The 12500-nt window shown below is 45.6% G+C and overlaps 1 protein-coding gene across 2 annotated transcripts in view; it reads right to left on the bottom strand.

Annotated features, from left to right (window-relative positions):
* Window positions 1-12500, bottom strand: part of igsf21a (immunoglobin superfamily, member 21a) — a gene marked incomplete at both ends in the record, with an annotated part of 184822 nt that overhangs the window by 49696 nt on the left and 122626 nt on the right. For both annotated transcript variants that reach the window (XM_080545555.1, XM_080545556.1), the window contains one exon: window positions 10818-10936. In XM_080545555.1, the coding sequence (XP_080401681.1) occupies window positions 10818-10936 (119 nt within the window). The remainder of the gene's footprint in view (window positions 1-10817; window positions 10937-12500) is intronic.

Raw genomic sequence — 12500 nt, 5'->3', positions numbered from 1 at the left:
GTGCGTTCTACCACGCAGTATCCTAACCTAGCATAAAGCTAGTAAAAAGCTATTTTGCAGTTTTTCTGTGTAGGAGGCAGGGTAATTTACAAGGCGGACAACTAGTGGTCGTTGTGTGTAAATAGCAGCTTCCCATTGTAAAGACTACGGTCATTTGACGCCCCGAGGCGGCTCTTATAGTAGGTAAAAAAAGGCACGGCTGTTCTAGTGTTAAGCGGTCTGTAAACCAATGAGAGATGCGTGTGATGTGTCTGCTGCAGTGATTGGATCAGAGCACAGAACAGTGGCCTCATCCTTCTTCCCTGACACCCCTCGTTTACCTCAGACGGCGGACGACAGCGGACGACACGCAGCTGCAGCGGTCGGTGTTTACCTCAGCTCAAAGCGCATTCCTTCTGGAACAGTAGTAGTAGTAGTGTACAAGAATAAATAAAACAAATATAGATATTTGATTTCAGATTATATATTATCCATGCACGCGTTATTCGATCACAAGTATCATCCGGATTACGAGAATCAAATCCGATGAACGGATACTGATACAAGCATGACAACTCCCCACCCATACTCTTTACATCTTCTATCACATAATTCTAGTCAGTCAGTAGACCTATCAGAAACCTGACAAGAGCCAAACATCCAGTTCACACACTGACTAGCTCTGGGTCATTAGTTGTGAACTGGCGGACGGTTGTTGTGAGTTTGAACATGTTATAGTCAGGGGCCTCAGAGAAGAAGGCCATGAATAACATGGATAAATAAAGCCGGCTCTTATTTTCCCTTGAGGAGTCATTACACATTGCTCTCCCTCCACCCCTGGCCAGGCAGTAACAACCCTGACATCCTTCTATGTGGCTTTTCCATTTAAGCAATTAAAAGAGCCGAGAAACTAGCCGCAACCACTCCGCGTCGGGCCACCTTGACGGATTCCACAGGAGAAAAGAAGGGTCCCCGAATCCAGGGTGAATTTCCTATTTTCTCTTTCTCGTTTCTCTCCTATTTTTTGCTCTCCCTCATCTCATTTGTATTCAAGTTTAGAGAAATGGGCATACTGGGGAAGAAATCCATTTGATGCATGCCCACCGGCTGCTTTCAGGAGCTCCTAAACCTGTATTTCTTCCGTCCCCACAAATTTATCGCCTGTCCTGCAGTCTTTTGTGCTGCTGCCGGAGATGAGTGTGGAATCTGTAAAAGCTGAGACCAACTGTGAGAGGTGCTCAGCAATGCCTCCTGAAAATGTCTGCCACTCTTCAAACTGTGGCCTATTAAAGGTCGGACCCAGCAGATGACATTTACAGACTCGGGACGCCTGATCGGGAGTGGGGGGTGATTCTATTTCTATCTTCATACATACTGTAGTCAAAGTGGAATGGATGGAAGTGGTCAAATGCATTTTCTTTCTCGTTGATTGTATGTGATTATTCCAGTGTCGACTAGTAACCTGCTGTTATGATTTGCAATGTTGCAACATTATGCCAGTGGGACAACAAACTGGCAGTTCCTAAATGGATTGCACTTCATATAGCGCCTTAATCGTAAGCGCTTTACTTTACAACGGCCTCTCGTTCACCCATTCACACACCCATTCACACACCGATGGCGCCAAGCTACCATGCAAGGACGCCGGCCCGCTCATTAGGAGTATTTGGGGAATCAGTGTCTTGCCCAAGGACACCTTGACACGTGGCCAGCTGTGGCTCGGACCGCTGAACCGTCGACCTTGCGATCATTGCTCTACCTCCTGAGCCACAGCTGCCCCGGTCCTGTATCTAGAATCGAATAAAAAAAGACTTTTCATTACAAGATAAACCTTGATCATAATCTGTCAGGGAGTATTGTTTGAGGCTCAGACAAGAGGAAGAATTATTCCAATACGGGAGGTGATAGAGGGTAAAAACAAAAAGGTGCTTTCCTTTCCTTTAGATACAATCAGTGCCTCTCTGAGGAATAGTTGTTTCTCCTCCGATGCCTTCCTCCGTGGCCGTGTGTTCGACCGACGGGACCTTGGAGGTGGAGGAGAGGAGCCAGCGATGAGGACAACAAGACTCCCTGGGAGGGTGATGAGTGACTGACTGCTACACCAGGAAAGAAGCCCACACTTTGCAGAGGGGAACCAGGGAAGGTGATGGGGCGGGGGTGTGAAGGGAGGAGGTGCTCCTGATATCAGACGGGGTGGGAGGGGGGGGGGGGTTTGGGGTGTGTCAAGGGAGGAGCTGTTCCTGATATCAGACGGGGGGGTTGGGGGTGGATGGGGAGGTTGGGGGGTGTCCAGGTAGGAGCTGTTCCTGTTATCAAACAGAGTGGGGGGGGGGGGGTTTGGGGGGTGTCAAGGGAGGAGCTGTTCCCGATATCAGACGGGGTGGGAGGAGGGGGTTGAGGGGTGTCAAGAGAGGAGCTGTTCCTAATATCAAACAGTGTGTGTGTGCGTGTGTGTGTGGGTGGGGGGGGGGGTTGGGGGGTGTCGAGGGAGGAGCTGTTCCTAATATCAGAGACACAGCCAGGGATGAAGGAGAGGACGCGAGTCAGGAAGACAATAAAGGGCGGCATCATGAAAGACATCACAAGGTTGTTCCCTAAAAGACCTTTGAAAGTTTTTGGAAGATGGAACATTTCTATTTTTTCCCGCTCTGCCCCGAAACTTTTTTTTACGGAATCGCAGAAAACAGTTACTCCGCTGTCAAAAGTGTCTCTCTGTGTCTATATCAACGGTAAGTAACTTATACTGACGTATAAAGCACCTTGACTCAACATTGTGACGGTGTCTCATCTAGCTGAACTCTCGTCAGGTGGTCCAATGCTTCAGTAACACAGCCCTTCTAAGAACACTCTGGTAGTAGTAAGGTAACAGGCAGAGCAGTGCTGGAGTAATCATGAAACAGGCATAGCAGTGTTGGAGTAATCATGAAACAGGCAGAGCAGCGCCCAGTGATACGTGGGCCGGCTTAGTGTGGCGGGGGGGTCTTCAGTCCGGGCGAGGAGGAGGGGGGGGCCTTATATGATTAACGCTGGGTAGTTTAAGGATGCCATGTCCTACAGGCTTTAATAAACAGCCCTTGGGCTCACGCAGTGAAAATAATAGGCCTAGTTGGAAGAGGCTGGTGTGTTCTGGCCAGCCTTAATGTAAGCTGTTAGCCCTGTATGGGGGACACGCAGCAGGCCCCCTCTAAGGACACCTCTACACGTTAAATGAGAAGTCAAGTGAACCATTTATGTGGCCGCGGGGTGTTTCATCTCTAAATAAGTGGAGTTTACTATGAAGTAAAAACACATAGGACGGCGGTACATAGTCAAGCATCGGACTTAACATGCTGTGTTTATTAATTGATGTGCTCAGGTGTGTTCCTAATTTGTCTCGGTTGGAATTAATTGGCCAACAAAACGCACAGCATGAGGGCTCGACTCTTTTCAAGCTTCCCAAACACTGCTTGGCAATTATTCTAATTTGCGCGTACTTCATTTTGGGAAAATGTACGACTTCAAAAACAACCGAAAAACAGACGTTTCGAAACTTCTGTAAAAAAAAAGAAAAAATACAGAGGAAAAGAAGAAGGAGAAACTTTTTAAGTCATTTCTACAGAGAGACTGCCAGTTTCAATGCTGGAGAGGGAATCTTTGAGGAAGTCAACGGGTTGTTTATTTTCTTCTCAATTATCACCCTAGGGTTTTAGCTCAGAGATACACTTAATAATTCATCCTTTTTACACATTTCTTTATTTATTTTTCAATGAGTATCAAGCCAACAGGTTTTTAATGGCACACTGCTACTTATAATCTGTTCTCTGTCAGAGCACAGTGGATGGAAGCTGTCTAGTATCTAAACAAAATGATCTGAGCGAGGGACTGTTGTATTGTGTCACTTAATCACAAACGAAAACAAAAACAAGCCTAGATGCTAAGCCACGTTTATGTTGCTGTCTTATTAAAAAATTGTTATATGAACAATCATTGTGATTCGCCGAGAGGTATTGAAAGTCATGCTTTATTCTCAGATAAAAACAGCTATGGCGCGTTTTACCTGTTTACCATACTTTTCAGTAACATCCCTGCGCAAAAAACACTGGAATTGCGATCGTTTGTTTATTACATTAGCGTGACAACCTAGTGAACTATATTTCGGAGAAACCACCATAATCACAATAATACGTTTTGTTTCGTAAGCCTTGTATATGAAAAATAAGCCATTCAAGTCCAAGCTTTATCATGAGTTAAGTCATAGCTGGGGGGGGTTGCCAGCCCTCCGCTTCGTGTCAGGCCTAACAACGCCCCCTCAGCTGCGGCTTTTTTCATAGTAAAGCACAAGTGCTTTGTGGTCTAAGTTACACACGTCTGCTGTTGGACCGGCGAGCCAAACTCCATTTCTCTGTGGTACATTTGTGTAAGGTTTGGGGGCGTCGCTCTTATTGTGGAGCGACCCTTGGTGTTTATGTATGTATTTTTGTCTGTCCTAATTACTGTGATTGTTACCTGGTGTGTCTTGTTTGGCTGTGGCTATTTATATCCCTCTGTTTCCTCTCTTGTTGTCGGTTGTTCACTATATGTTGCGTTCATTGTGTGTGTACAGGTCTTTGTAGCCTTATCGTTCCTCGCCTGCTTAGGAAATAAGTATTGAATGACTATTGTAAGTACCTTGCCCTGCCTTGTTCTATTGACTGTGTTTTTGGGAGACTAAAGCCATCTCCCCTTTTGTTTTGTTGTTTTGTTTCCTATTATTATTTATGCATTTATCGGAGACTTGCTTTCTCCTCTTTTGTTTCATCGCTTACTGTGCGGTTATTATTAATTCCCGTTTGCTCAAATAAAGAGTACCTTTATTTTTGAATTATACTCCTGCATCTGTCTACTCTGTTCTAATCTGCACCGTAACACATTTGGTTACAGGATGAACACAGGTTGAGATATGGATGTCGGTACATGATGAAGAGACGGTGAATAAGAGAGAGTCATGTAAAAACCACATCAAGGACACTTGTACAGGCTTCCCTGGGTGACCTCGTCAAGGACACTTGTGTGAGAAGCCGAGGGTGACCACAGGCACAGCAAAAACGCACAGTGTGGCTCCGATCCGCTCGTCTGATGAATCTGGCGGAAACGCCGTCCTTCTGAAGAGGAGGGTGATTAGCCCATTGTGTTAAGGCCGTTCGCTACGTCAAGCCCTGGCCGAGGGGGTGCTCTAGCCCTCTTCTAACAAGCACAGGGAGCGAAGGGAACAGCCGCCTCGTAGCCATCCATCAAACCCCCCCCCGCCACCACCACCACCGCCAACCCCGACACCCTCCACCCCGGCACCCCCACCGTCCGCCCGCCCGCCTGCATGGCCCAAAGTCTGACTGCTAAATCACACTGCTGTGTCTGCGGGCGTTGCTGGGTTGTTTGGGAAACGCTGGATTGTCATTAATCCCACCCGTTTATAAACGAGCGGCTAAATATACACAGCGCTTAATTAAAGTTGGGCATCCATTATTGAAGCGAATCCCAGTTTTATGGGATGAGAGAGTAATTAGTCCCTGTGCACCTTCAGAGCTCATCTCCCTGCTCTCCCGGTATATAAATACCAAGTCCTGCTGGTTCATGAAGGGTATCCTCTAAATTACATCCTCCTCCTGCGTCCCCGTCCCCGCAAAGGTTAGAACAAAGGATTTCGGGGGATTACGTGACATGACGTTTAAGCGCAGCCGCATGTCGCCCGAAATGCTCTTCGTCTGGGAAGGTGAATCAAAAAACCTCGACAGTCAGCTGATGTGATTTAGAGCGGAGACGCTCGGAACGCTGGAGGGCAACAGAACAACACCGGAAACGGTGGAGGGCATTAGAACAGCACAGAATCAAATCACCATCAAATCAAATGTATAGAGCACACTTACTGATACACGGACGCAACAACATGTGCTTTACAGGAATATGAATACCAGCGATACTAGAGACACTGAAGGGGCAATAGAACTGTAGTAGTCATAGTGTCATAGTGTGACCGTGGCTATGAACAAGGTCAAGGTCCCCTTACTTGGGCTTCTGCATGTACAGCCACATACTGTTATAGCAGACCTGGTTCATAGCCACGGTCACTGTCCTTAGCCAAGGTCAGGCTCCTCTCTAACACACATATTACTTCCTCCTCATCTTCGGTATGTCACATAGGAATCATTTCAGGTAATAACAAATGATGACCCTATTTCTACCATTGGGAGAGGGACATTGATTTTTTCATTTTGCAATGCCTGGGGTTTATGACCATTGTGTGAGATGGTTTACCACTACTAAAGCTTTACTGTATGTTTGGTGTTTAGCGTTTGAACACCGGTCAGTGCACTACACTATACCCCATCTCAGAAGATGAGGACACACCAACCATTGACATACATTGATTACATAGTACTTTGATGAACACAGAACGTCGAAAACATCCCTTGCGTCACCCACAAAGGAATTCATTCCTCACCTTGAAACTAATTACTTATTAAAAGCTGAACAAGATCTATACATTTAATGTGACTTGGCAGAGGTGTCACAACTAACAATCTACAGTTCCCAAGGGCTCGAAATGATTACCATTTCAAAAGCTTAATCTTAACTGATCTAATCATTTGCTCAAGTTAACGACTCTAGAGTTTGGTTCAAGGCAACTAGAGCTGGTGTAGATGTAGCCAAGATCATGTACATGGGAAGAAGATCTGGACACAGCAGAGGGACGTATGGAACATGTAATGAATCACATGTTTACAGGCAACATGTGACAGCTGGTGAAAGCCAGCTTCCTACCAAATGTTCAGACTTTTATTCTGAAAATCAAAGCCACACACTCGCTAGTCAAGCCAAAACATTGCAATGCAATGGATTCAGACTTCTGCTAACAATGTAAAGTAGTGTTACAGTTAATTAGGTAGTAGTGGGGATTACTCACCGAATTCATTGCATACATTGAAATATTTTGGCTCGACTAGCGAGTGTGTCATTGATTTTCAACGACATTGACGTCGATTTACAATTTTCAGAATAAAAGTCGGAACATTTGGATTGGTTGCCAACTCGTTCCCCCTTTTAGCCAGCTGCCGTCACATGTGATCTAGCACTAGCCAACTACAGCTCAGAGCGGACAGACACAACAGCTGTAGCAGTGAATATGAGGTATAATGACCATATAACATGATTGGCTATAGCAGAGCAGCAGAGCCAGGATTAGCAATGTCTGCATGTTCTCTATACATGTTTAATGTGTAAAAATACTGATTGTTCAACATTTATGGTAATTAGAATATCTATATTTCATGATATTTCTCATGTAAATCGGTTTGATGGTTTTACCCTCAGGCCAGTCTCCCTCCTCTTAGCGCCTGGTCAATTAAAAGGTGACTCCGTTAAAGATTAAACTCCACCGACACTGACCCGTCCGATATATTACTAACCCCACATTATTTTCTTAACTTAATTATATCCTGTATTGATAGCAAAGACATCCTTCATGTTACTGTTGCGGTATCTTTACTACATCTTTGTCATTATAATTCAAGAGGAAACCGTCAATATTCATTGCTTATCATAGCATTAGCTTAATGATGCTCAGGGCAGAGAACCCCCCCCCCCCCACACACACACACACACACACACACACACACACACACACACACACACACACACACACACACACACACACACACACACACACGCCTTCAGGCTCCACTGAGTTACCGTAGTTCTGCAGTTGAGGATGAAAGCAAAGACATTTGCAAAACTTTCTCAGAGTGAAGGAGAGTAGCTTAGGGTTGCGAGAGTTCAAGGTTTGGTCATCTTAAAACAGTGATTGAATTTTTTTGGCAGGGGATTCATTAAAATCATAATTCTTATTTATGAAGGCCTTTAAAAAATTAAAATACTTCCATGTACGGCTTCCTATTAATTAACTTTTTTTTCTCTCCTTTTCTTTCTTTCGGCCCCCTTTTTTTTCTCTTTTTTTTTTTTCCCCACTTCCAAGTGAACTTGGCACACTAATAGGTTATGAATAATTCTGTTTCAGCTTAGACGGCAATTAGCCACAACGCCAGAGGCCATTCTTCTTCTGCGTCGCCACAGTTGAGATTTAAGACCCAGCTGGGTGAGGGTGCCCTCGCTCTCTCTTCCCTGGTCTATACTGTCTCATTCACATAGATCCCCACCACTTCACCACCACTAAGCGTTAACTTTGCAGAATCCTTCTCCCATTGAAGTCTTCCTCTCCTGCCCGCTCAGAGTTTTGTTCCATTAAGATTTGTTTCACGTCTATAGGGAGACTGAAGGACAGGGGAAGCGAGCTACTGAGAGCTACTGTATGTGGATCATTTTGCGGAGGCAATGCGGAGTGCTAATGGCAATTATGTGAGGCACCATATGCACTAATGGAGTAATCACTGTACTGTATTTCTGGCTCTATTATGTTTCAGTAAAATAGATGTTTCTTCTGCTAATGACTGAGTAGAGTCTGTTCAGAAAGGCTTGCTGTTGGACTTCAAACATCTGCGAGAACCGATGCAAGCCAGCTGTCATTAGAGAAAGTTACACCAAAAATTACCTCAAAGTGTTAGAGAGATAGAGAGAGACAGAAAAGATAGATAGAGAGAAAGAGACGGAACAGAGTTGCAGCTCTGCACCTCCTTACGGCACTCGGAGGAGCACGGTAACGCAAAAAGACATATTACAACATATGCAAAACAAAACACAAACCGACAATATTATTAACAAATGTATTTAATGGAAAGTAAAAAGGGGAATATTGTTCTAGTTATATGATATAACTGAGCAAAAGGTTATAACAGCGTACTGTAGAAGAGGTTATAACACTTAACACACAATTATAACGGCATAGTTGCAGTAGTCTTTTGTCTGTCTGTTTGTCTCTGTCTGTCTGTTTGTCTCTGTCTGTCTGTTTGTCTCTCCGTTTGTCTCTCTGTATGTCTGTAAGTCTCTCTGTCTGTCTCTCTGTTTGTCTCTCTGTCTGTCTGTAAGTCTCTCTGTCTGTCTCTCTGTTTGTCTCTCTGTCTGTCTGTAAGTCTCTCTGTCTTTCTCTGTCTGTTTGTCTGTCTGTCTGTAAGTCTCTCTGTCTGTCTCTCTGTTTGTCTCTCTGTCTTTCTCTGTCTGTTTGTCTGTCTGTCTGTAAGTATCTCTGTCTGTCTCTCTGTTTGTCTCTCTGTCTGTCTCTAAGTCTCTCTCTCTGTCTCTCTGTTTGTCTCTCTGTCTATCTGTAAGTCTCTCTGTATGTCTCTCTGTTTGTCTCTCTGTCTGTCTCTCTGTTTGTCTCTCTGTCTTTCTGTAAGTCTCTCTGTCTGTCTCTCTGTTTGTCTCTCTGTCTATCTGTAAGTCTCTCTGTATGTCTCTCTGTTTGTTTGTCTCTCTGTCTGTCTGTAAGTCTCTCTGTCTGTCTCTCTGTTTGTCTCTCTGTCTGTCTCTCTGTTTGTCTCTCTGTCTGTCTCTCTGTTTGTCTCTCTGTCTGTCTGTAAGTCTCTCTGTCTGTCTCTCTGTTTGTCTCTCTGTCTGTCTGTTTGTCTCTCTGTCTCTCTGTTTGTCTCTCTGTCTCTCTGTTTGTCTCTCTGTCTCTCTGTTTGTCTCTCTGTCTCTCTGCTTGTCTCTCTGTCTGTCTGTTTGTCTCTCTGTCTCTCTGTTTGTCTCTCTGTCTGTCTGTTTGTCTCTCTGTCTGTCTCTCTATTTGTCTCTCTGTCCGTCTGTCTGTTTGTCTCTGTCTGTCTGTTTGTCTCTCTGTCTGTAAGTCTCTCTGTTTGTCTCTCTGTCTGTCTGTAAGTCTCTCTGTTTGTCTCTCTGTCTGTCTGTTTGTCTCTGTCTCTCTGTCTGTCTCTCTGTTTGTCTCTCTGTCTGTCTGTAAGTCTCTCTGTCTGTCTCTCTGTTTGTCTCTCTGTCTGTCTGTAAGTCTCTCTGTCTGTCTCTCTGTTTGTCTCTCTGTCTGTCTGTAAGTATCTCTGTCTGTCTGTCTGTTTGTCTCTCTGTCTGTTTGTCTCTCTGTCTGTCTCTCTGTTTGTCTCTCTGTCTGTAAGTATCTCTGTCTGTCTCTCTGTTTGTCTCTCTGTCTGTCTGTTTGTCTCTCTGTCTGTCTGTTTGTCTCTCTGTCTTTCTCTGTCTGTTTGTCTGTCTCTGTTTGTCTGTCTGTCTGTTTGTCTCTCTGTCTGTCTGTAAGTCTCTCTGTCTGTCTCTCTGTTTGTCTCTCTGTCTATCTGTAAGTCTCTCTGTATGTCTCTCTGTTTGTCTCTCTGTCTGTCTCTCTGTTTGTCTCTCTGTCTGTCTCTCTATTTGTCTCTCTGTCTGTCTGTCTGTTTGTCTCTCTGTCTGTCTGTTTGTCTCTCTGTCTGTCTCTCTGTTTGTCTCTCTGTCTGTAAGTCTCTCTGTTTGTCTCTCTGTCTGTCTGTAAGTCTCTCTGTCTGTCTGTAAGTCTATCTGTCTGTCTCTCTGTTTGTCTGTCTGTAAGTCTCTCTGTCTGTCTCTCTGTTTGTCTCTCTGTCTGTCTCTCTGTTTGTCTGTCTGTAAGTCTCTCTGTCTGTCTCTCTGTTTGTCTCTCTGTCTGTCTGTTTGTCTCTCTGTCTTTCTCTGTCTGTTTGTCTCTCTGTCTGTCTGTGTGTCTCTCTGTCTTTCTCTGTCTGTCTGTCTCTCTGTCTGTCTGTCTGTCTGTCCGTCGGTCCGTCTGTCTGTCTTTAGCATTCCCTCTCAGACACCACTGCTATGATGTGTTCTAATGTGGCTCTGTCGGTAGAGCACGGCGCTGACAACGCTTAGGTCACGGGTCTGATTCCCACTGGGTGCAAGACAAGAGATCAGACGCAGATCACAGGGTGGGTTGTACTCACACATGACGGTGAGGAAGACGTTTCCCGACGCCAGGACCACCTTCTCCCTCGTGGCCCGGTCGTAGATGCCCACGTGACACTCATACGGCCCGTTGTCCGAGATACGCACCTCTGGGAGCCTAGGGGAAAAAACAACAATGGACAACACTCAAATCACCCAAAAAACAAGAATCCGAGGGGAAATGAATGGATTGAAAATAAATTCATTTATGCAGAAAATAATAGAGCACTAAGCATCAATTAAAAATAATGAGGGTAACAGAAGCTTAAAGTGGATTTTTCGACAATGCATTCCTCTTCATGAAAAGTGCCCTTCACACCACCGCCCTTCCACTTCCTCACAAAGTCCTTGATGTCAAACGGAGGTGAACTACTGACGCCCCGTCAGTGCACATCAAAAATAATTTGACTCTTTTTTTTCAGTTTTCAAATTTAGGAAGCAATCATTCTAAGAAAACCCCATCCTTTCTCCGGGGGCAACGCCTGTGTGTGTGTTTGTGGAGGAATGACAGCTAACAATTATTCAGCCGGTCGGCAAGATGACCGGGATACAGCCCCTTTCTGAACGGGCTGGGACCTCAATCTGTATTCTGCGCCTGGCTAATGTGTCAACAGCGATAATCAAAGTGAGACACCACCGGTCGCAGTTAGACCCTGTGATTTATTTCCCACAAAACGGGAACAATTGTCCTTGCCGTCCGGCTGTTTCAGACGCAGGTCTCTCTGTCGGAACAGCGGCAGGGCACACAGAGCAGAGCTGCTCTAATGAGTTCAGCAGTGGGGAGTGTGTGTGTGTGTGTGTGTGTGTGTGTGTGTGTGTGTGTGTGTGTGCGTGTGTGTGTGTGTGTGTGTGTGTGCGTGCGTGTGTGTGTGTGTAGGAGTGTGTGTGTGTGTGTGTGTGTGTGTGTGTGCGTGTAGGTGTGTGTGTGTTTGTGTATGTGTGCGTGTGCGCGTGTGTGTTTGGAGGGAAGTGGAGATCATTCTTTTGGAAAAAGTCAATTCCGCACTGGGCCAGCATGCACCCTTTCCACCCCTATCCCATATGCAGGGTAAACTACTGCACTCTGGGAAGACTCCCTGTGGCAGAACTGCTGATGTAGACAAACAGGAGCTCTACAAGTTGCGTTTTGCTTACTGGATTTATATTTCTATATAACATGCATGAGTTTACGCTGTCATTTATTCATTAGGGCCCCCGAGTTGGTGAGCTCATCACCATCAACTCCAACATGACGGTCACATGGCTGCCCATCAAAGAACGCAGCAAATTCAAAGTACTCATCCTCACATACAAAGCCCTCCATAGCCTGCCCCCCCCCCCCCCCTTACCTGACTGACCTCCTTCTCCCCCACCGCCCTACCCGTACCCTCCGATCCTCATCCACTGTTCCCCTCACTGTCCCACCCTCGAAACTCAAAGGCTTCGGAGACCGTGCCTTTTCACTAGCTGCTACCCCGCCTTTGGAACTCTCTCCCTCAACCAATCACCTTCACTCTCCACTTTGAAATCCCACCTCAAAACCTACCTGTTCTCCCATGCATACAACCTCCCCTACCCCTAAACATCTCCCCTAACCCTGCCACGCCCCTCCCCCATGCGGCACAGACCAGATGTGCCTTGCACTGGAATTAGTTGCACAAATTAATCTAGATGTACAGTAATAGCAGTGTTGACCCAAAAAA

This window comes from Nansenia antarctica (genome assembly GCF_963989245.1).
Source record: "Nansenia antarctica genome assembly, chromosome: 15".
NCBI lineage: Eukaryota > Metazoa > Chordata > Actinopteri > Argentiniformes > Microstomatidae > Nansenia > Nansenia antarctica.
Note: the sequence above shows the minus strand (reverse complement) of the source record. Positions and strands in the feature narration are given on the sequence as shown.